General features: G+C 34.6%; 1 protein-coding gene across 1 annotated transcript in view; it reads right to left on the bottom strand.

Moving 5' to 3' along the window:
- LOC144964825 (major vault protein-like) overlaps positions 1-23385 on the bottom strand; it is a 35794-nt gene extending 12409 nt beyond the window's left edge. The window contains exons 1-16 of the mRNA XM_078899481.1: positions 23059-23385; positions 17932-18065; positions 17380-17461; positions 15688-15912; positions 15416-15507; positions 14722-14791; positions 12711-12802; positions 11336-11402; positions 7261-7408; positions 6641-6748; positions 5913-6003; positions 4251-4311; positions 2350-2444; positions 1875-1953; positions 1361-1514; positions 411-490 (exon numbers count right to left, since the gene is read on the bottom strand). Of these exons, the coding sequence (XP_078755607.1) occupies positions 411-490; positions 1361-1514; positions 1875-1953; positions 2350-2444; positions 4251-4311; positions 5913-6003; positions 6641-6748; positions 7261-7408; positions 11336-11402; positions 12711-12802; positions 14722-14791; positions 15416-15507; positions 15688-15912; positions 17380-17461; positions 17932-18065; positions 23059-23124 (1644 nt within the window). The 5' untranslated portion in view covers positions 23125-23385. The remainder of the gene's footprint in view (positions 1-410; positions 491-1360; positions 1515-1874; positions 1954-2349; positions 2445-4250; positions 4312-5912; positions 6004-6640; positions 6749-7260; positions 7409-11335; positions 11403-12710; positions 12803-14721; positions 14792-15415; positions 15508-15687; positions 15913-17379; positions 17462-17931; positions 18066-23058) is intronic.
- Between the last annotated feature and the right edge of the window lie 1028 nt (positions 23386-24413).

The raw sequence follows: 24413 nt of genomic DNA, 5'->3' as shown, positions 1-24413 counted from the left end.
AACTTTAAGATTGTCAACCTTGACTAATAAGTAATTCGTAATTTTAAAAGAGCTCTAAAACTGCACCAAAGTCAACTTTTGATTCAAACAAAATAACAAATCTGATTTAATTCTTAACCAAACGTCTTCACCACTTCCTTTTAAAAGACTAAATAATATCAATATATTACCAGAAATTTGAATAATGATGAATATAAACAACCATCCGTTTTTAGCATACTTTGTTACAAATTACACTACAATAACATATAAATGTAAGGAAATATCAGAGAGGTTATTTAGGACAAACAAATAATCTGATCTTATTAATTGTCATTTCAAAGGTATGGAAGTAGACTGACAAGTCATTCTCTAAGACATGATATTCAAGTCAAGAAACACATTTTAAAAATGAAATAAAATATGTTTACCTCAATGATATCTGTGATATAATCAGGTCCAAGCATCAGGCAAAGTGATTTGAGTTCATCTGCTTTTTTGGGTTTACCAGCTGAAAATAAAGGGGATTTGGCAAGTTTGTTTTTTTAATGCTTTAAGCCACAGCTGAGATGTGCAAACAGTCTCAAACTTGATGAGACTCAAAATATAAACTGGACAAAAAAAATAAACACTTGAAATTTTAGAATTGCATGACCCAATCAATGGCATTTATTGCATGCAAAAATTAAATGTGGATAAGTTACTTTTGACAGGAGTCATAAGCATTATCTAACGAGTTCAATGTAACGCCCTCCTCATGATAGACACTCATTTAAGCCTTATAAAAAGGTGTCTGATTTACATTGTTTACAGTGTTAATTATTTGCAACAGGGATATAAATGGCAAACTTTTAAAAATTCTGAAACCAACTCACACACTGCCCTTTTTACAAAATTGACTGTTCAGATAAAAAGAAACGGTTGTAGGTGATTTTTCTCGTAGTCTACAAAAAATAAAAACGAAGAAAAGTGATAAATCTATAATAAAGGTTAAGAAATATCTGTTAAAAAAACACTCAATATCCATCAGGTTTTAACTAAGAAGAAATTCACAAAGGCCGCAATACTCCAACAAGAATCTATTGATTTTAGTGATATTCCTACATTGTGTTCGTTAAGTAGCCTCAGTGGCCATTTAAAGAACAAAATTTTAAAACACTTTTTTCTTTTGTTTTTTATCTACGTAAATGATACATTTTAAACGCTGTCAATGCCAAAATGGCAGATTATTACATTGAAAAATGAATTTAAAAGCACATAAAACTTTTTTTCTATATTAAAAAAAAAGAATAAACAATTGTATCAAAATTGTTACAGCTTTCTCTATAAGAATATTAACAAAATACAATTTAAGAAACATATATCATTGTGCAAGACTCACCACTAAGACTGAGTATGGTGAAATTTTCATATGGCCCAAGAACTACAAGATCAGGTCCAAAGACAACTCTTGCCTTCTTCTCTTGGTAATCATTTACTTGTACAGCTGTATTACTGGGGCAGCGATAGGTGACCACTTTTGTTTTATCTCTACCCTATTGTTGTGAGAGAATGGATGGAAATATTAATTGAATATGTACATTGAGCAAATACAACTGTTCACATTAAAAATGAAAAAAAAAACAACAACAAAAAACAAAAACAAAAAAAAAAACAACATCTGCTTCACATATATATTTTTTTAAAAATAATATGGGTATAACAGAAAAGAAATAAGAAAAAAGAAGAATATTAGAAATAACAGTTTAAATATGAAATTTTCCTCTGACTGATTTGCCTTAAGGTACATAACATCGATGAGCTTTCTATTATTTGAAATATAATGCATTATTGCAAGAGGGCTCAATCAATGAAAGAAAAAGAAAAATAATCATCATGTGCTTAGGGTAACCTACCTTGATATAGCTTGGGTCAATACACTGCTCAAAGTAGGCAATCTTACGAATTGTGCCCACCCCAGAACCACCTCCTTTGCTGTAAAATATATACGAATCAATTATTATTATTATCAATAGTATCATTATTATTATTATTATTATTATTATTATTATTATTATTATTATTATTATTATTATTATTATTATTATTATTATTATTATTATTATTATTATCATCATCATCATCATCATCATCACTATCATCATTTTCATCGTTATTATTACCTTTATTATCGTTGGTGCTTTAATTCTAAAAATTATCAGAGTGTGCCTACTTCTTACTATCTCATAGAATAACCCTTGCTTTAACAAAAAGCTTCCAAAAAGAGAAATTGTCTGCTGACTGAGAGTTGGAAGAATAAAAGACTCTTTTGTGCTTTTTTATTTCTATGGAAGACACTGTCTGGTTTTTGGAAAACCATTTATAAATTACCTTAGAAGAAGTTCTGTCTCAGGGCTGAGTTCTTTCTCCCACAGTTCACAGTCATCAGTCAGCAAAAAAGCTTGAGGACCCATATTAACAAAAACCTTATAAAGTACAAAGAGTAAAAAATATTTAGTTCAATGAACAATAAAGGTTTCCCGTGATTTTATGAGCAGTGGTCAAAACAAGACAAAGGGACTCTTTCAGCATCATAGCCATCTGCCATCCTCTATAATAAATGCTCCCTCTACAGTTCATAAAGCACGTTTCAGTATTCTACTATAAAAAATCAGCACAACTATGTTGATGCAAACTCTGACCCCCATACACAGCATCCATAAGTTGTATATTTGCTGAAATGAAATGGAGAAATGACAAACTAGACCAGTTTTTTTTACCTTCTTGAATAAAAAAGTCTTATTCTACCAAGGCAGCCCACTTTAATTTCTAATGAAACAATCCTTTTCGTCTAAAAGAAGAAATGTCAAATGAACAAGATTACAACTGAATTAGTTAAAAACCATACTGTAACCAAACCGAACAAGGAATTCAATTGAAACAGATGAGATCCCTGCAGGAGAATTGCTGGTATATCTTTTGGCATCTATGACCTTGGGCAGGGCTTCAACTAAAGCAGAAATTTGGTGTTAGGACAGCAACGGCAGCAAGCAGCAAGAACTGAAGCAAAGGACCAGAGCAAATGGAGGGAAACTGTTCAGGCTTTTTGTGCCTCCTGGTGCTGAGAGAATTAAAGTTATGGTAAAGTAAGGAAAGCACTGCAACGAAATAAAGACCTAAATTTTCTTATTACGAGAGTTGACTGAAAAGTCTTATTTCTTCCTTCATAAGCTCTAAACAGATCATTCTATAAATAAAAATTAAACATTAAACGACAGCTTAGGATATCAGCTATACAATGCTACCTTTTTTATTTTTCCCTTAAGTCACCATCTCAGTCAACACATCTACAGAAGCATTTCCATAGACAATTTAATAACGTTTCTGGATGTTTATTCCTGATGTCCCTTCAAAGCTAAGAAACTCACTAAGTCCAAGCCGTTCGAAAAAATGTCCTTATTTTGCAACATTTTTGCTGGCATTAAATTATAACTATGGATTTAGCAAATTGCTCACAAAGGAGGTGTAAGTTGTTTGGCTTTTCCAAAGGTGATGTTATAAGCAAAATGTGTCAAAATTTGTTGATGTCATTTCAATTAGAAAAAAAAAATATTGCATAGGAAGGAAGACCTTTCAGACAAACCTTGCAGATTATAAAATATTTTCTAGATAATTCATAACACACCTGTCCATCACGACATCAAACCTTCATAAAATTTACATCAATCAAATCAATTTTAAGTCCTTTTAAGTTCCACCCCTTGTAATATAATAATTTTTTACAGCACACTAAAGATCACTTCATCTTTCATAATAAATTTGTTCCATGTGTGTCGATCATGATGTCTCAAATCAAAGAAAAAAAGAAAACTGGAATAGGTATAAGCACATTCAAATTGACATTGTTATGGAAGTAAATAAAGCAATCTCAGATTTCAAGTTATAAGCTAGTCTGTTTTTATATTTCTCCTCCTCTTTGTTGTATCAGACATTGATTTGATTCAAATGGAATGCAACAAAGGTTTATCTACATCGAATAAAGAAAACCATATTTGTTCAGTCAAGACATATATTCTGTCCAACAATTGCATTTTAAAGAGAAATAATGATTTGAAGTAGGAAATTGACTTACTTGATAATTCCAAATCACTACTCTCCTCAAATATTTTTCTTTCTTTAGTTATTCTTTTTTTTTTTTTGTTACTTTGTTACACCGACATCATGTCTTTTTTTTTTTTTTTGCTGCTTAGGTGCCATTGACTTAAGTCTAATTAAACTAAATAATAACTCACCCGTCCTGTGGTCACATCTTGGAAGTACAATCCCTCATTTTCGCTGAGAACAATATGCTTCCTGGAAAAGTATTTTTAAAAACTTCTTGTTGAAATCAATTTTCATGAACTTAAGTATTTTTCGTCTATGATATAGAGCATAGAATATACTCCTCTAATTATAATCTATCTAATAATAATAAAAATAATAATAATAATAATAATAATAATAATAATAATAATAATAATAATAATAATAATAATAATAATAATAATAATAATAATAATAATAATAATAATAATAATAATAATAATAAATTAACTAAATTAAATTAAATTAAATTAAATTGAGCTTTTATATATATCCACTAAATGTGCTCAAAGCGCTTTACAAGGGGTCCCTGGTCAACAGCAACATTTAACATGTAGGACGGGACATAACGCCTGTTAGGTGATATTACAATTTTTCGGACAAAGACAACGCTGTTACCGGCCAAGTACTCATTTTCTTTTTCAAGGACTCAACTATGCGCCAAGCACGAGGCTCGAACCCAGGACCTTTCGATCCAAAAGCGAGTGTCATACCACTAGACCACATAGCCGCACAATAATAATAATAATAAGAAGAAGAAGAAGAAGAAGAAGAAGAAGAAGAAGAAGAAGAAGAAGAAGAAGAAGAAGAAGAAGAAGAAGAAGAAGAAGAAGAAGAAGAAGAAGAAGAAGAAGAAGAAGAAGAAAAAAATAATAATAATAATAATAATAATAATAATAATAATAATAATAATAATAATAATAATAATAATAATAATAATAATAATAATAATAATAATAATAATAATAGATTACATTAGGTCAATGTCATCAGCAAAATGTAAGTTATAAATTTGCCAACTCCCAAAAGTGACAGCTGATTGATGGTCCAGGGGGGTTTCTTGTAATATTTTTTTCAAGAAATATCTTAAATAAAGATAGCTATCTCACTCCAGTCATTTTGAAAGATAGTCCTTGTTAATTGTTATACTCAAAGATGAATTTAGGAATGTTTTCTTTGGTGACAGATTTGTATAACTGATTGTCATCAGCGTAAGCATGATTATCGAAATCATTTCATCCTAAGTAAAGACTGAACAAAATGGGACACGAAACAGAACTTGGGAAAGTGCAGTACTTTTGGATTTAAAACATTGCATTTTTACACATTTTGAAAACAATGTTCTATTGTGTTAAATAGAGTACTGAAATATAAGTGACTTAAAATATATGTTTGGTCAGTGTCGACACTTGAGACAATGTCATAAAAAACTGTTATAAGGCAGTCTAAAAGGAATGGTAACAATGATATGCAGGCTATAATTTTTTTTAAAGATCAATGATATGAAGATAAATTAGAAGCTATTTTGATACTAATTTTCAAAAAGAAAGGCAAGCTCAAAAGGGCGAGATTATCATTTAAGTAATTTTGACAGAGATTTTGTTTTTTAAGCAGTTTTACAATTGCTGTCTAATAATAAAAAGGGACTCTTCTAGACAAAAATGGCGTATTAATAATGTTGGTCGTTATGGGCACAAGATCAAAAGGAGCAAACCTTGACATTGCGTAGTTATTTTGTCAAGATCACATTCTTTGTTTGGGGATTTAGTAATTAATATTTAAATAATAAGAAAAACGTATAAAATTCCCACCTTCTCTTCAACACCTTGACTTCAACAGGGGGTGTATAAACTCTAGGTCCTAGTATCATCCATGTTTCTCCAGGTTGCCTTGTTACATAACCTAGTATATAAAAAAAATATTGAACCAAGCTATTTACGTCAAACATACCTTCTGATTACATTGCACTTCTAATCCATCTCTTATTCATCTTTAGCTTTTCATACACCTCGTTTTGTTGACAAAGGGGAAACCCAAAACGTCCACATTATCTGTGTTCCTTAATGAAATTGAAGCTTCTATTTCATTTGACTATTGTAATTTATTCTTTTCGAGTTTATAAAAAAAAACTCCTGACATGAGGACACAAAACACCAGAATTAACTCCTTCAAATCCATGACTAAAAGCAACCTATGTCATCTTCTTCAAGAGCCCCTATATAATTCCAATTGACAATACCTTATGCTTCCCAATATTCCTGTACATTGACATAATGCCCATAATCCTGTTCATTCTTTATCACATATACTTCTTCTGTTTTATTGCAAAATTTTTCACGAATATTATATTTTGCTAATTTGTTCATGGAAATCATTAAATGTTGCTGAATTAAAGTTATGAACAAATTAATATAAGCTGTGGATAAAAAATAATCAAACACTCCCCCCTCCCCCCCCAAACAAAATATTACAACTCTTCACTCAATGTGACAAATCCATTTGATATGAATTAGAACATTACATTAATGAATCTACTTACCGTCAGGCATAGAATCGTCTATGAAACCTTTCTCAGCTTGCAGGACCAAAGACTCTTGATCACTCAATAAATATGATTCACATATTTTGTTTGACTCCAGACTTTCACCTTACAAAACATTAAAAACTTGTTTACACAGTGCATTTCAATTAAACTGTCTTAAAATTATGAGAATTACTCAATTTTTATATCATTAAAACCTTTTATCAAAAGTGAAAACATAAAACTTTTATAAAGCGCAATATCCACTAAACGTGCTCAAAGCTCTCAACAAGAAGTCCCTTGCCAACAGCAACATTTAACATGTTGAAGGGGACAAGATGCCTGTTAGGCAGTATAACATTTTTTTTTCGAACAGAGACAATGCTGTTAACAGCCAGGTAATCATTTTACAACTGAGTACAGTGAGAAAAACTAACCTATGCCGCACTCAGAACAGGACGAACCCTAGACCTTCCGGACTGAAGGCGAGTGTCATACAAGTCTCCATTGCCACACAACATGGACATGGCATTTAAAAAAAAATAAAAAAAGAAAGAAGAAAAGTCACTGAGATAGTTTAATTAAATAGTTCATAGGAGAATTAAACGGCTTAGCAAGTTATAAAAAGTGATTGCTACCTGGATGAAGGAAAAAATCAGCTTCACCGAGTACGAGTTTCTTTTGACCAAGTTGTGGTTTGTCTTCAAAACAATTGCCAATAGGATCCAGAACAACAGCATATTCGCCTTGTTTCAGTACAATCGATTTAACATGCTTGATAATTTCCTATTACAAAAGGGAAAGGTAAAACAATAAATCCATGTTTACAACAATATTTTTTAAAAAACAAACAAACAAAAAATTCTTCAGCTTTTATATAGTGCAATATTCACTAAACGTGCTCAAAATGCTTTACAAAGGGTCCCTGATGAACAGCAACACGAAACATTAGAACAAGACATGACGCCTGTTAGGAGATATTACGCTTTTTTCCGACAAAGACAAAGCTGTCAACAGCCAGGTACTCATTTTACACCTGAGTACGGTGAGAGAATGTGAGTAAAGAGCCATTTCCAAGGACGCAACCAATTGTCAAGCAATGCTCAAACCCAGGAATTTCCGATCTGAAAGTGAGTGTCATACCACTGGACCACATAGCCACATCTTAAGAGAGCTTAAACCTATACAACACAAATATTTGAATGCTCCATGCTAATTTAAAAGTCACAGAGGAGGTTGGGAATTAATAAAACAAAAATTACTTTAACCCTTAAAGGGCTGACCTTCTTCAAATATTCCCCCCTCAGATGGCTGACGTAAAGGGCATAACTCTGGTTTACTAATGAATGAGGTTTTAAAAAAAGATGATTCATACATCAAAAAATAGAAGAATGAATTGCCTTTTCTATGATATATGACACATTATTTAATAAAATTATCAAGACTATGAAAAGAATGATAAACGTCTATTTTAAACAAAATTCCAAATTCTAACTATTTTCAGCCATAAAAAATTCATAGCTCCGTAACCTCTGTCTCAATCGGTGACCGGTAAAGTGGAAACGAAAGAAGAACTCTTTTAGTTATAGTAAAATCAATGTGTTCATGGCTAAAAGAAGAATAAACAACTTGAATCAGAACTGAAAATGAGTATATCTAACACAAAAAAATACTGGGTGACCATGGGCGATCCTGCACAATACAGAAGCGGGCGGTGGCGAGCGATAGCATCCTCTATGGCTTAAATACGATTAAAAATTTACTTCAGAATCTAGAAACGGGTGTTGAAATAAAAATAAAAGCATATAAATCCAAAATAATAATAATAATAATAATAATAATGGTATAGATTTATAGTGCGCCAAACATCCCTTCATCAGGAGGGCTCTGGGCGCATAACATAGATTAACTTAATCATGAAGCCCTAACACAGTACACGAACAACGCTAATTATACACATAATCAAAAGAAAGCCTGTCGGAATAAGAATGTCTTCAATCGATGCTTGAATTCCTCTAGTGAAGACGAAGAACGTATCTCTAGTGGTAGTAAATTCCACAACCTTGGACCAGAATGCTGAAAGGCGCGTTTCCCAGCCTTCACTCGACAGCGGGGTGTTTTCAATTTGAGGTCGTTCGTTGATCGAAGCAATCGCTGTGGGTTATACAGTTCAACGAGGTTTGAGAGATATGCTGGTGACGAGCCCTCCAGGCATTTGAAAACGATAGTTGAAGATTTATACTTAATCCGCTGGTCCACTGGCAGCCAATGCAGCTGCTGTAGTAATTCGGGAGCTGCAGTTTTTCTGTCTTTCTGTAGTACAACGCGGGCTGCCATGTTCTGTATTTACTGGAGTTTGTTTATTTTGTCCTTTGTGAGACCAACAAACAGTGCATTGCAGTAGTCCATTTTCGGGAATATCAAAGATGTTACCAATTTGTTGCAAGTTTCCCTATTAATCAATGGTCTGATTGTTCTGATATTTCTTAGAATGCAGATAGCACTTGTTCTCACATTGTTAATATGTTTGTTCATAGACAGATCACTCTCTTAGGTGATGCCGAGATTTTTTGCTGATGTTGTGAGTTGTATTTTGTCATTATCGTTGATTGTCAGTGCCAGTGTAAATGGATCTGTCTTATTATTTAAACTAGCAATGAATAAGGCTTCAGTCTTGTCGCCATTTAATTTTAATCTATTTACAGACATCCATCTCATCACATGGTTGATGCATTGTTCGTAAACAGTTATCTTTGAAACTATATCGGATTGCAAACACATGCTATATATCTGGGTATCGTCGGCGTACATATTGTAAGCGAGAGAATGTTGCTCTAAGATTCTCACAACAGGGGAAGTGTAAAGTACAAAAAGGACTGGACCTAAAACAGATCTTTGAGGTACACCAAAATGAAGGTCACGCTCTGACGAAGTTACTTCCCCAATTAAAACTGATTGAGTTCTTTGAGTAAGATATGATGCAAACCAGTTTAGAGCAGTGCCCGATATGCCGAAAGTAACTTGTAGCCTTCGAAGTAGTATGGCATGGTCGATGGTGTCAAAGGCCGCCGAAAGATCGAGAAGACTAAGGATGGTGGTTTTTCCTTGATCAATAATTTGCAGCAAGTCATTTGTGATTCTCATCAATGCTGTTTCTGTGCTATGATTTTGCCGATAGGCCGATTGAAAGCACTCATCGAGGTTATTATGTTTCACGTGACAAGAAAGTTGTTTTAGTACAATCTTTTCTAGAATTTTGGAAATGAATGGTAGATTTGATACAGGCCTAAAGTTTTTAAAATTATCACTGTCAAGTCCCGCTTTCTTCAACAATGGCTTCACCAATGCTTTCTTGAAGCTTTCTGGAACAACTCCCTCCCTTAATGATTGATTAATCAATTCAGTGATGTAAGGTGCAAGTTCATCAATACACTCCTTCAAAAGGGATGTTGGTAAAGGGGTCGAGCCTACATGATTTGCTAGGACTAGAGAGAATCGTTTTCTTTGTGTCATTTATTGAAATTTCTTTGAAAGATGTTAAGGGTTCACCATAAAAAGAGGTATATTCTGCTTCTGTTTCGTCTGTGTCAAGTTCACTCCGTATCGTTGTTATTTTATTAATGAAATACTCTACAAAGCAGTCCGCGAGTTGCTTGTCGTCAGTGTGGTGTGGCAGGCTTGTGTTGATCTCTTTGCCTTGAAGCTTATTTGAGATTTTATAAAATTGCTTCGGACTTTTCATGTTATCAACTTTATCAAGATAGTAGATACGCTTTGCCTTAATTGTCACCTCTTTGAGTCTATGTTTGAATGATATGTAAGTTTCCTTATCAATTGTCAGGCCAGATTTTTTCCATTTCTTCTCCGCTTTTCTTTTCTCTTTCTTTATACGTTTTACCTCCAAATTGTACCATGGTGATTCTTTTCTGATGTTCACAGATCTTGTCGTGAGAGGTGCGTGCTTATCCATAACACTAATAACTGCTTTATCAAAATTGTCACCAGTCACTGCTTTCTCAGTAGTTAGAGAGTGAGAGAGGTCCGCTTTAAATAGTTCTATGTCAATTTTCTTCAAATCTCTAGAAACAACTATTTTTTTTGTTTTTGTGTCGTATACTGTCCCCCCTCTGATGCCAAAAGATATTAAATGATGGTAAAATAAAATTAAAACGAAAAACAATTTTAAAAGAAAAAGAAAAAGAAAAAACAAATGAACATGAATAAAAATTTATACAGACTCATCATTAATCATGACAATAAAGTAACGAGTTTGATTTGGAAAGAAACCAGTAAAGATTCTTTTTCCTTGAAAGGTGAACTTATTGACATGATGGAATAAATTTGAGTAGTCCTTCAGAGCCATTAGGCCCGTGGAGCCGGAGTTTATCCCGGTTTCTATAGCATGAAACGGACAATAGCAATTACTTGCTATCCTTTGGATAGGAAGCTAGTCTATCACAAAGTACTTTCCACCAGATCTAATAGAACCAGCTACATTACGGCTGGGTGGACAGGGGGGTCATAAATATCTCAACTGCACCCGGGATCGATCTTGGTCCCTTTGCATGTGAAGCGGGTGTTCAACCAACTGAGCGATTGGGACCCCTGGAATAAAATTGAAACAGCTATTAATTGAATCATATAATAATTTAATCTAGAAAGATGCCGATTATCACGGCAGTAGAGTTAACAATTATTAAGGAAGATACTTACAACTCCAACTTCAGGATAATATTCAGGGCAATCATTATAGGTAAGCAACCACTCTTCACCAGCAAGCCTATGTTGAAAAACAAACAAACAAACAAAAACAAACAAAATAAAATTACTACAGAGGAAAACAAAATAATTACTATCGTAATAAAAAAAAAATAACTTCACATTTAAATAGAACACTTTTAAAGCTTGGAAAATGCCAAACGTGTTTCACAATACAATGAAATCATATAAATGAGATAAACTGGCAAGAAATAACAATGTTTCTGCATAGTAAGCAATTGGGTACCCAGCAGGCAATTAAAATGACCAAGACATATATTGAGGTGGCTGGGTGGAAATCAAAAACTTTGTTTCATTGATTTCTAAAGCCTTTTTATTGGTAAACATGTTTTGGTGTCATGACACATGGGGGGTCCCGATAGCTCAGTTGATAGAGCACTTGCTTCACAATCAAAAGGACTGAGATCGATCCCAGGTGCAGAGAGATTTTTTTCTGACCCTCTTGTCCACCCAGCAGTGATTGGGTAGTTGGGTCTGTTAGATCTGCAGAAAGTACTTTGCAATAGACTAGCGTCCTTTCCAAAGGGTTGCAAGAAATTGCTATTGTGTCTGTTTCACACTAGAGAAACCGGGATAAACTGTGGCTCCATGGGCCTTGTGGCTCTGAAGGACTTTTTTTTTCATGCCACATGCCAGTAGCTTGAGGTGTGGCCATTCACTAATGCCAAAGGCAGAAAATGAAAGGGTCTTGTCTAATACTGAACAACCAGTCGGCATCTCCAATGTTGCATTAGCTTCTTTCTCAAATCTTTCCGTTTTTTATTTAGTAAGGAAACAGATTGATCAATTAATAAACAGAGTCACAAACAGGGAGAAGGGGGGAGGGGGAGAGAAAGAGGGAGAAAGAAAGAGAGAGAGAGAGAGAGAGAGAGAGAGAGAGTAAGAGAGAGAAAGAGAGAGAGAGAGAGAGAGAGAGAGAGAGAGAGAGAGACAGAGAGAGAGAGAGAGAGAGAGAGAGAGAGAGAGAGAGAGAGAGAGAGAGAGAGAGAGAGAGAAAGAGAAAAAAAAAAGAGATGTGTTTATCATCACATATCATATTATCATATAAACCAATTTAGCCTAAGGGTCTCAGTTTTTAAGTATATCATTATCCATATACATGGAAGAAATTCAAAGTCTGAATTTTAATCAAGTGAGACATGTTGGCAAACATTTTCCTCAAAAAAGTTGCTAAAAAAAGGAAATCAAATATTTGAATTAAAATAAAATTTAAAGATATTTTTCACAATTTGAAATACAATGTCTAAAATTTTGATAGTGGGATGCTCTGAAGCTTGTGTGAATTGACCAATTTTGACGATATAATCACCTTTTTTTATTCATGTCATACAATGTTTGGGTAGCTCTGAGGTGCAACCCTGTTCCTGTGGTCAGAACTATTATATCGTTCACTGAAATAACCTGAAAAAAAAATGTTTGACAAGTATTTGACATTAGTTGCTGGTGCATTCCATATTATGTAGATCACTATCCTCAGCTACCTTTTCACAAGCAAACACTCAATATTAGTTTTTGTTTTATTGAAGTAGAAATGATTCGACTTGAGTAGGGCAAGAATCATTATATATATATGTATGGTAAAACAGGCCAAAAGGAGTATTTGGTGGATCTTCTATTTGTCTGGTGATTTTGGACAAAGGAATTTATTTTCTGAAATTTTCCTAATTGAGAATGCAAATTTCAATGAAACTAAACTATATGCTAGCCAATATGTTTAAGTTATCATAAACTTTGATGATTTGACTGTCCCACTTCAGAATTAGGAAAAACCATGAATTATTGCCCATAATTTTTTGTCTTGTTATCCAGATCACATTAAAATTGACACTCTTGATTTCTTTAAATATTTCCTTTTCATGTGAACACATTTGTTTTGTTAATCTTTATAATTGACTTAAACTTAAATTAAATGATAAATTTAATGTTAGATCAAACAAATTGGTTAAGCAGATGATCTCTCGTGTGTCAAAACTTACTGTTTCACTGTTACATACCTGTTATTTAGGTATTATCTTTATTTATGGCCTGATTGAGATTTGCACCGATCTTTGACTCTTTCTTTACCTTTAAAGGGTATTCAAATGTCAATAGATCTACTCAACCCTTATTTATATGATATGATAGTTCTATTTTATTAACGAAGGAATTTGAAATTGTCTCATTTGATTGTTGTCATATAAATGTTTTCAGCCTTTTGTTATGTGGATCACTTTCCAAATTTGTTAATTTCCTGTGTCTATTACTCCCACATCATATGTAATCTTACAGATGATTGATATTATTGAAAATCAAAATCATTTGGATACAAATGCAAAGGGAAAATTGCAATAACGCTGGTCATAGTTATTGGGTGATTTTTCTTTGAAAAATAGCACAACTTTTCATGATTAAGAAAGCCTGTACTAATGACCAGTTTTGAAAATTTAGATCATGGCTTTTCATGAAATGTTAATGTTTTATAAAAATTTTAATATGCCTACTATATAGAAATATATACCCATAACGTTAAAATTTAATTCTGAACTTTGCAAAACTTGACAAATTAACACAGAATGCACCTGCTGATAACGAAAATGATCCATTCATATAACGCAGCTATTTAGTAAAAGAGATTTTCCTAAGTAAAAGAGAGTAGTTGGCAAGGGTTGTTACAGTCCGTCTAACTGCACAAAAAGGAAAAAACAACAACAACAAAAACGAATAAAAACAACAAGAAAAGAAAAACAAAAAACAAAACCAAACAAGATTGCTATGTACATCTTTGTGTTTATCATCTATATTCGTCAGTTTCTAAAAGACCAGATCAATAACTTAAAATTACTACTCCTTACAATCAACGTCATCAACTTAATATGACACAGCCATTCAGTAAAAGACATTTTCCCCAGATAGAGTAGTTAGTAAGGGTTGCTGCATACAATCAGTCACTTCTTTAAAAAACAAAAACAAAACTTCCTACATATACCTTTTTTGCTTTTCATTGTTATTCGTCTGTTTCCAAAATCAATAATTTAAATTGCTACTCCTTTCAATGACAAAATGCATTTAATTAAACCATCTACAAGATGACCGCTGCAAATTCTTTTCTCTCAAAAACCTCAACTTGAAAATATATATACTAACAATGTGAATTAATTGAGTTTATTAGTAAGCTCATTGCATTATTGTATTCTATAAATACAAATAAAATACAATGTTCATTTCCAAAGAAGAAAAATTAACTTGATATCATGAGCATAAAAAATAAAACAATAGTTAAATGATTTGAATCAAATACAATATAACTATTAATGGACAATGCTATCTTGTAGGCTACTGACCTGTTCAAATACATCAGGCAAATAAGATCCTGGTTCCTTTATTAACCATTCTTCTCCCGTTTTATGTGACCTGATGAGTTTAAAAAACCGGGGTGAATACGACTGGTCACAAAAAAGGGGAAATTTTTCAGTGCGTAGACCAAGACCCATCCATGCAACCATAACCGATAAATTTGAATGTCATCAAAATTTATTGTGATGCAATCCAAAATGTGTATCCCAGCAATTTCTGACACAACTCAGAGGAATTCCAAAAGTTGAAAGTGTAATTACAACATAGGTCGTTGTAGTAGTTGAGGTATGGATGCTGATGTGGTGGTGGTTGTCATAGTTGTGGTAGGGATGATGATGTGGTGGTGGTTGTGGTAGGAATGATGATGTGGTGGTTGTAGTAGTAGTGGTGGTAGGGATAATGATGTGGTGGTGGATGTAGTAAAGTGATGGTTGGGATGATGATGTGGTGGTGGTTACAGTAGTAGCTGTAGGGATAATAATGTGGTGGTGGTTGTAGCAGTAGTGGTGGCAGGGGTGATGATGAGGTGGTGGTTGTAGTCGTGGTGGTGGTAAGGATGATTATGTGGTGGTGGTTGTAGGTATGATGATGTGGTGGTGGTCGTTATGTTGAAAATATGTTAAACAAAATGACATAGAAGAAACAAAAGAATCTTAAATTTCTAATAGCACATTCACTTACACTCCAAACCTGTCCTCTGTATCTTGAATAGCTTTCAGTCGTAGCACCTGGCCATGTTTGATGATCCTAGGTTTTATAAGACCAACAATGTCCTGAAAATAAATTTTGTATTCAATCCCAATTATCAAAACCTATATAAAAGTCTTTATTTGTTTGAACAAGAACAAAAAACAAAATTCAATTACGTCTTGGAAGGGTAAAACAGATTATTGTAAAAATGATGAAAATTGAAAATAACTGGTAAAGATAGGTTTAATCCATTATCAACCTACCACCCCTGGGCAAGGTTCATAGGTCAAGGGTCCCTCTAGCTGCCATTGATCACCAGCCATCCTATCCTTTCCATCTGCGTAAATGTCTATCTGGGCCTCCAGTCTAATGGCATGTTTTGCCTTGATGATAGGTAGTGGCTTTAATCCTGAATGAAAGTCATTTGAGTTTTTGCCAAAATTGGGGGCTCCTTCCAATGATTCACCAGGATAGAGTGGATAAGGGAGCTGAAAAATACAAAGTAAAAATCGATACAAAGATCAAATCATACAAAACCCTTGTAAAGTCTACTCACATGAAACTGATATTTGGGCATTAACTCGAAGTGAAGAGAAAAAATTTGATAGCTTTCACAGGAAACAACTAAAGAAAGTCTTGAGCATAATAAGCAACAGCACACTCTACAGCGATTGTGATGAAAGACCTCTCTCTATCATCAAATTTTAGAAGTCTAATGGCGGCTTTATGGCCGTGTATTAAAAAGGGACACAAAAACACCAGCAAACAAATCCAGGAACTCAATTTTCAATACCTCTGGACAGGGTCAATATAAAGGACAACCACCAACAACAATTCACACCATGTTAAGCAGGGACATCAAACACACAAAATGTCAACATAAAATAGATTCAACAGAAGATCTTCTATCTCTAAGATTTAAGGCAGAAGACCGTGAAAGGTGGAAAGATCTCACACAGAGTAGAAAAGAGGTGGTTGAGGGATCCCCATCGAATCCAATCCAATCCATACTGTTACAGCTTCAGTACTGAAGATAGATGCAACATTTGTGTCTGTATCACATTAATTATGTCCTCCTGTGACAGATATATTTTCTAATTGACAAGTAAATTCATCATAACTGTTAGAATGTCTAAAGAAGTAAGGGAGGAAATTCCATACCCTTATTATATTTGAAAAAAAATAACAAATGTGTGCATTCACTCAGGAGTGGGGTAGCCGATAGCAACACTCCTTTCTTCGTGGTCTTTGATATTGCTGTTTGTCCCCATATACCTGTAATTTGTAAAAATCTTCCGTTTATGTTTGCTCCGTCTCTCTTTCTCTAAGTCAAGTCAAGTCAATATATTATAAAACAAATTGATATATTGTGCCTGTTGGAAATTCACTGTGAAAAAAGAAACAAAAATTCACACATATAGCGAAAGCTTAGCATGTCTGTTATACAACTGATGACTTATTTTTTAAAGGGATTACATCTTATATAAACAAGACAATCAAGCTTTGGCAGTAACTGCATGATGTTGACAAAAAAAATAGAGTGTGTTCTCTGCCAAGCGACTGAAGTTTTGCATAATTCATTGTCAGCATTATAGTTGTTCTTCCTGAACTGTTTTTAAGCTTTCCAATAAAATGAAGTCACTGGGGCAAGAGTCATTTCTTAGCAGAAATGTTGGGATTGCAAACCTACATGAATTAAGGCCTATTTTTCTTCATAAACCGACTGAGACTGAGAATTATGTCCAAAATTTTTTTTTTTAATTCTGGAACTTTCCTGAAATTATGAAGCTCATGTTTAATAGTCTCAATATTCTTTATAAACTTCATATCGGCAGGTAGATAGATTGCTCCATAAGCGGAATGTATTTAAGGAAAAGAGAAAGGATAAAGATAACTAAAGTTTGGAATATGTGATGTCAAGAAAAAATAATACATTAACCAACTAATTCACTTACAGTAGGGTTATGGAGGAGCACTTTGGTCTGGCCAAGATCAAGTTTAAGCTCTGCATTTCCAATAACTTCTGGATTATAATTTCTGTAAACCAAATAAATCAGAGGTGGAAAAAATATCCAATTTGAATAAACTGAAGAAAAGACTCCACATGACATGTTAAAAAGAAGTCAAGAAATAAGAAATTTTCATGTGAATAGATGTACAACATAAATTTCCAAAACTGTTTATATAATATGGCCTCAGTCTCAAGTTATCAACAACAACAAAATTCAAAGGCAGAATAAAACCCATACTATGTTCCTAAGGCTCTTGAAACATCAAAACATGGAGAGATTTCTCATACGTTCTTTAAAATGGTCCCCAACAGCTTCCCCCTTCCTCTCCCTTCCCCAATCCACCACTCTCTTCCTCTTATAGGCCATGCATAAACCGATACCTAAAACACCAATGTCGTGTTTTCTTTCCATATACAAAAAATATCAAAATTCATTTTTCTTCAAACTGCCTTCAATCATCGACTTATAACCAATGCTTTAAATTTCAGTATTTACCTGGCAGGATCTTTGATGACACAGTAGAATCCAGGAGGAATGACAATTGATGGGCATGGACCACACACTAGCTTTTCATTGGTTTGGAGCAGAAAGTTCTTGGGACCAACCATCAAGCGGGCCACATTTTTATTCTTTGAGTTTGTTTTTTGTTTTGTTATTTTTTTCCAAGGAGTTGGAGAATAGAGGGTTAAGACATGAAAGTTTTTTAAAGCCAAAACATTATTATGGTTAATGAAAAGTGGTCATACAAGATTGTTAATTAATAATTAATAACCTAGATTATCTCTAAAATAAAGAAATTAATCATTATCCAAGAATCCGTTGGAATATCATTATTACTTGATTCATTTGAATTTTTTTTAACAAGCAAAAATATAAGAAATAGTATTCAAATAATGCTGACAATGATGTTAAATTACTACCACAATATATTTTGACAGGCATTGCATGACTCAAACCCAGATAGTCAAGCTTAAAGTTTCACAGCTTAACCACTCACTAAGACACACAGCCACCTGACCAATGACAATTTAGCAATATCTATCTAAAAAGAATTTCTACCTTGAATGACACTTCTTTATGTAGTTTTAAAAGTGGGTCTTATGTAACTAATATTCGTTTTATATTGACATGGCCATGATATGCAGATGTCTTTTGGCTAGAACTCTAATGACCGTATTTTATATAAATCCAAGCAGTGTCCACAAAATCGAACTGACCAAAGCCGCTTCCCTCTTTCATTATTTGAATTATTTTTCACATATCTAGCATGGCGTTAAGTGTCAAAAAGATTATGAGGCACCTAGCATTACATTAGGATCTGGTATCTGTGAGATGTCTTTATAGTTAGTCGCTTCCTAAATTTAAATACATGGCACCTAAAGCCCCCCATAGACGCTGACATCTGATTGCGGTACGGATTACCTTTGGGTCGCTGTGACCCGATCCCTGCGTTTATCGCAGATGATTTTTGCCCACACACAGCTGCGATCGGGGGCGTGGCAGTATAAAAAAGTGGACAATTTTTTTTCGGATTTTCGCTGTTTTCATTCGTGATCAGCGTCAAATTTACAATAGGTTTGATACTAAGAACTGTGTGTTTACTCCAAAAATTGGTGAAATTAGAAATAAATTTTAATTAATAGTGAGGCTATGCGGCCGACAGAACCGATCCCAGTTACTGTCTGTTATTCTATCTTTCGTCTTGCGCACAATAGTGATTACTTCTCACTAAATTATATCAATTAGACTGTTGAAGGAACGAAATTGACATCATTCCACTCTTTGTTATTGTATTAAGGCAGTCATTTTGGTACAGTGGAACCTCCCGATTACGACACCTCCGAATAACGACAACCTCCTGATAACGACATTGACCCGTGGTCCCGATTTTTTTCCTATTTAAGATCAGTAAAAATAACCTCCAAATAACGACGCACTTTTTGATAAAACCTCCGAATAACGACATCATTTTGGCGATTTTCGGCAGTTTTCGTAGATATCTGATACTAAAAATACCGAGTATGAGTACTCAAAAGTTTATAAAAACGATTCCTGCTTGAACCAATGAGATATGCATTAATAAAAACCAAGGTATAAATGTAAGTGTAAGCAAGTAAACACAAAATCTTGGAAAATGTGATATTATGTGGTGATAGAAGTAGTAGTAGTAGTAGTAGTAGTAGTAGTCGTAGTAGAAGTAGAAGTAGTAGTAGTAATAATAATAATAATAATAATAATAATAATAATAAGTAGTAGTAGTAGTAGTAGTCGTAGTAGTAGTAGTAATAATAATAATAATAATAATAATAATAATAATAATAATAATAGTAGTAGTAGTAGTATAGTAGTAGTAGTAGTAGTAGTATAGTAGTAGTAGTAGTAGTAGTAGTATAGTAGTAGTAGTAGTATAGTAGTAGTAGTAGTAGTAGTAGTAGCAGTAGTAGTAGTAGTGTTTTTGTGGGAGGAGGAGGAGGAATTTTGTTTGTTTTAAAGGGTTTTACAGCGCCTGTGACACATCTATGTTATATCAGCGCCAGTAAAAAGGAAGAAAAGTGGATAGTAAAAAACATTCTATATTTACAATTGAAATGACATAAGAAAAAGTAAGACAAAGGGGACTGGTTTAAATAGGGAACAGATGTAGATTCCAAGAGCACAATATCAGTGTACTCAGTTCAGATCACCTAAAAGTCTCATCCAGACACACGCACAAGAACCCTCTAAGAGGAATACACTACAATATTTTGTTTGTTTTGTCAATGTTAATAAAACCTGGTCCCGCGGGCCTTACCACGCCCACTTTGTCCGCCATCTTGGAAACCTCTAAATAACGACACCTCCGGATAACGACATAAAAACTTGGTCCCGTGGCATGTCGTTATCGGGAGGTTCCACTGTAATTAGTTCTCACTAAATTATATCAATCAGACTTTTAACGTTCAAGGTTACTCATAGTTTTGTGTGACGGTACGTTATTTCCGACTGGTGGATGTTGTAGCATTTTACCTAAACTCATAGCATCAATAACCGTCCAAGATATTCACATCATATGTAGCAATAGCTATAAGAGAGAGAGAGAGAGAGAGAGAGAGAGAAGGAGAGAGAGAGAAAGAGAAGGGGAGAAAAATTTACTTGCGCTATATATACCGCTATATTCAATAAAGGTGCTCAAATCACTTTATAAGGGTCTTTGGCCAACATAAAAACATGTTAGACGAGACATGACTGTTAAGCGATATTGCAATTGTTTCCCGACAGAGACGACGTTGTAAACAGCGAGGTACTCATTTTAACAGTGAACAAGGTAAGAGAATGCGAGTAAAGAGCCTTTTCCAAGGACTCAATTGTGCGCCACTCAGAGCGGGACTCGAATCCAGTACCGTCCGATCCAAAGGCGAGTGTCATTTCACAAGACCACATGCATAGACGCACAACAAAGTGATGAGAGAATAGATTCATATGTATTGAAGGAGGAGAGAGTGGATGGAGTGAGTAAAGTTTTTGGATATTTATAGAAGGAACCAAATTGATGTCACTCATCTCATTGTTATTGTTTTTAGACACCCATTTTTATGGTTAGTTCTCATTAAAATATATCAGACTATAACGTTCAAGGGTCCATGTAAATTTTTGGGCTGGAGTAATATTTCTGGCTGGCGGACTTTGTGAGTATTTTAATTTAGCACAGAGCATCAATAGAAGGAATTAATTTGACGTTAGTCAACCCGTTGTTATTGCTTTTAGATTACTATCATTATTATTATTATTATTATTATTATTATTATTATTATTATTATTTGTAAAACAAATCGACAGTGCTCCCGTGGCAGGTTAAACGGGTACTCCTCTGGACTACTCGCATTCGCACCCCCCCACCACCACCACGCACACGCACACGCACACAGCTCTTTTTATTTTATTTTTTTATTTTTTTTTTTGTGGGGGGGGGGGGGGGGTGTTTGTAGATTATAAGTCAAGGTTACAATGCCCACCCCTGTCATCACGTAGTCAAGGCTTTTTGGCATCTGCCAATCCCAAATGTCTGTGTCAAGGTTGACCGTCATGTCGCGTCAACGGATGAGGGAAAAAAAAAAAAAAAAAGAACTGGCATATTATTATATCATTACATTGAAAATTATGAAACCTATTTTTTATTTTGTATGAAATCCTTTATAAATTTTACGATGATCAAGAACGAAACTTTTGCCATCTACCTCTTCCTGGCACAACATTTATAAAAATATTATTTTTTAAAAAATAATAACACAGCATTTATTTGGCGCAATATCCACGTGCTCAAAGCGCTTTACAAGGGGTCCCAAGGCAACAGCAATATTAAACTTGAAAGACGAGACATGACGCCTGTCAGGCGATGTGACATTTTTTCCCAATAAAGACAACGAACGGCCATGTACTCATTTTACACCCGAGTACGGTGAGAGAATGTGAGTAAAGAGCCTTTTCCAAGGACTTAACTCTGTGCCACTCAGAGCGGGTCTCGAAACCTGAACCTGCCGATCCGAAAGCGAGAGTCATACCACTTGATCCATCATAAAACAGGGAGGGGCACTGTTCTGTCGGCCACATAGCCTCAATATTAATTAAAATTTATTTCTAATTTCATCAATTTTTGGAGTAAAAACATAGTTCTTGGTATCAAACCTATTGTAAATTCGACGCTGATCACGAATCTGACGTCAAGACAGCGAAAATCCGAAAAAAATTGTCCAATTTCTTATACTGCCACGCCCCCGATCGCCGATCGCCTCGAAAAATATTAAGCAAGGCGGGCTTTGCGAGCGATGGACCGTCCCATTGCGTTTTCACCCTGGTTTGCCTGATCGGGGTCTGAACCAGGATCAAAACCATGCGTGTATGGAGCCTTCAACATTTGCATGTATTTCTAAACTGGCACAAATTCTTTGGGAACAAATAGTGGTTCACAATACTACTATAGATAGCTCAATATGAAGACTAGAGCATTCACTTTACAAGTAAAGGGACCAATACACTCCCAGGAGAACTCAAGATGTCACCCAGCAGTCATTGGGCAACTGGTTATGATAGATTTTGTAGAAAGTATTTTGCAATCGGGATCAACTGGTATCTAGACATACTAATACTTTTGTGTGGGTGGTTCGGGTGTAACCCGCGAGACTAGCTCAAGGGGTGTTTCTTTTCTTGCTTTGTCTTCTATTCCCACGTTTCCTTTACACTATCCTGCGTTTGTGCTTTCCTGTCTTTCAACCTCTGTTCCTGTTTTAGGATTTCGGTTTTGTTAATTAGGTCGACTTCTGTTCTCTGTTCTATGGTTCAGCGTGAAGCGCACAGCCCAGAGCCGACACGTCATTCTTAGATCATATCTGTCGTCAACAATATGCCTAAAAAATGCTAGTTTGACAATTTAGCCAGAATTTTCTGTCCACTCTGTTCGAACTTTCACATTTCTGTGCATCGTGTTCGTAGAAAATGAGCGTTGCGAGAGTACAGTAATAAAATAGTCTGTAGCGTAGCTAATTTCATATCTCTTGAACAACAAAGTAATGGTAATTGTTAATTAATATCCTGTATCATCACAACACATTTAAATAAATATTGATTCTGACATTGATTGATACATACCAAATCTAAAACGTGAACAAATTCATTAGGTTTTACTCGAACGACATCATCAGCGGTGGGCGACATTTCTATCTTTTATTTTTGTCTTGTTGTTATAGACTGGACGTCGTACAGTACAGGTATGCTTTTTTTTCAAAAATTAATGAACCAAATAAAGTCTGTGCAACTTTTTTCATTCAATTTTTTAGCAAGCTTGCGATCTTGGTTTGGGGACCAGGGCCTAGACGGTGGTATGAACTAAATTTGGAAACTGAATAATTGCCGACCCCTTCCCCATTGTGACCTGGAAGTCTTGATACGCCGTTGATACCCAAAGTTTGTTTTCCTGAGGACCCGTTTTGAACTCCCAAAGAGGAGAACGGTGAAAAGCGGAAAACGGAGGGCCTATTCCAATCGTCGATAGCTCATACGGTAGAGTCACGCTCTCCCCGGCCAGGCGAAGTTGTCGTACCAGTAAGGTCGCGGGTTCAAACCCCCATCGCCGCCGCGAAATTTGTATCAAAACATGGAATTTGTGACACACCTTCACACGTGCTCGGACAAACATAGATGGTTGTCTAACTACAAACAATAACGTGAATGAAATCGACCTCTCACTGATCATTGTTATTGTTTTTATACCGCCAGATGGGTGGCGAGTTATCACACGATTTTCTCGATCATAATAAACGTTTAAATTTACATATAGTCTAGTTTTCTGTGTTAGTTCTATTGATCAAGCGATAGAACAGTGGGTATTTTATTTAGACACATACCATCATAGTAAAGCCTGTGTAGTTTGCTGTGTCTGCCAATCACTGCTACTGTTTACATTATGACGATTGTCCGAGATTATCTACCAGTCTATAGCCTAGACCATCTACTGAATATTAATTTTATTCACAAACGGCTTTTTAAAAACTCCGCTCTGTTTAACATTTATTCACTTTCGAGAAAACGGTCGCGATGCACATAGAAATATGTAAAGCTAATAAAATATCAATAAAAGTATAAAATTACTTAACAAATCAGTCGAAGGATAATAAATTACTATGATATAAATATAAATGTGGTTAGCGTGGCCGAGTGGGTAAGCCGTCTGTCTGAGAAGTCTTGTTGTAATTGACACTATGTGTACGAGTTCCATCGCGCGGCTACTTTTTTTTCTGTTTGCTTTTTCTTTTTAATTTCTATATCTACCCCCCCCCCCCTTCTTTCTTAGGAATGATAAATGCTCCACCCCTTCTCTCTCTCTCTCTCTCTCTCTCTCTCTCTCTCTCTCTCTCTCTATCTATCTATCTATCTATCTATCTATTTTCTATAAAATATTGCAAATTGTGATATTAATCCCATTTCCGATCTTTTTCTATGGTTAA

This window comes from Berghia stephanieae, chromosome 2 (genome assembly GCF_034508935.2).
Source record: "Berghia stephanieae isolate SIO BIC M18660-M18661 chromosome 2, UCSD_Bste_1.3, whole genome shotgun sequence".
NCBI lineage: Eukaryota > Metazoa > Mollusca > Gastropoda > Nudibranchia > Aeolidiidae > Berghia > Berghia stephanieae.
This window is presented reverse-complemented; position numbering and strand designations above follow the sequence as displayed.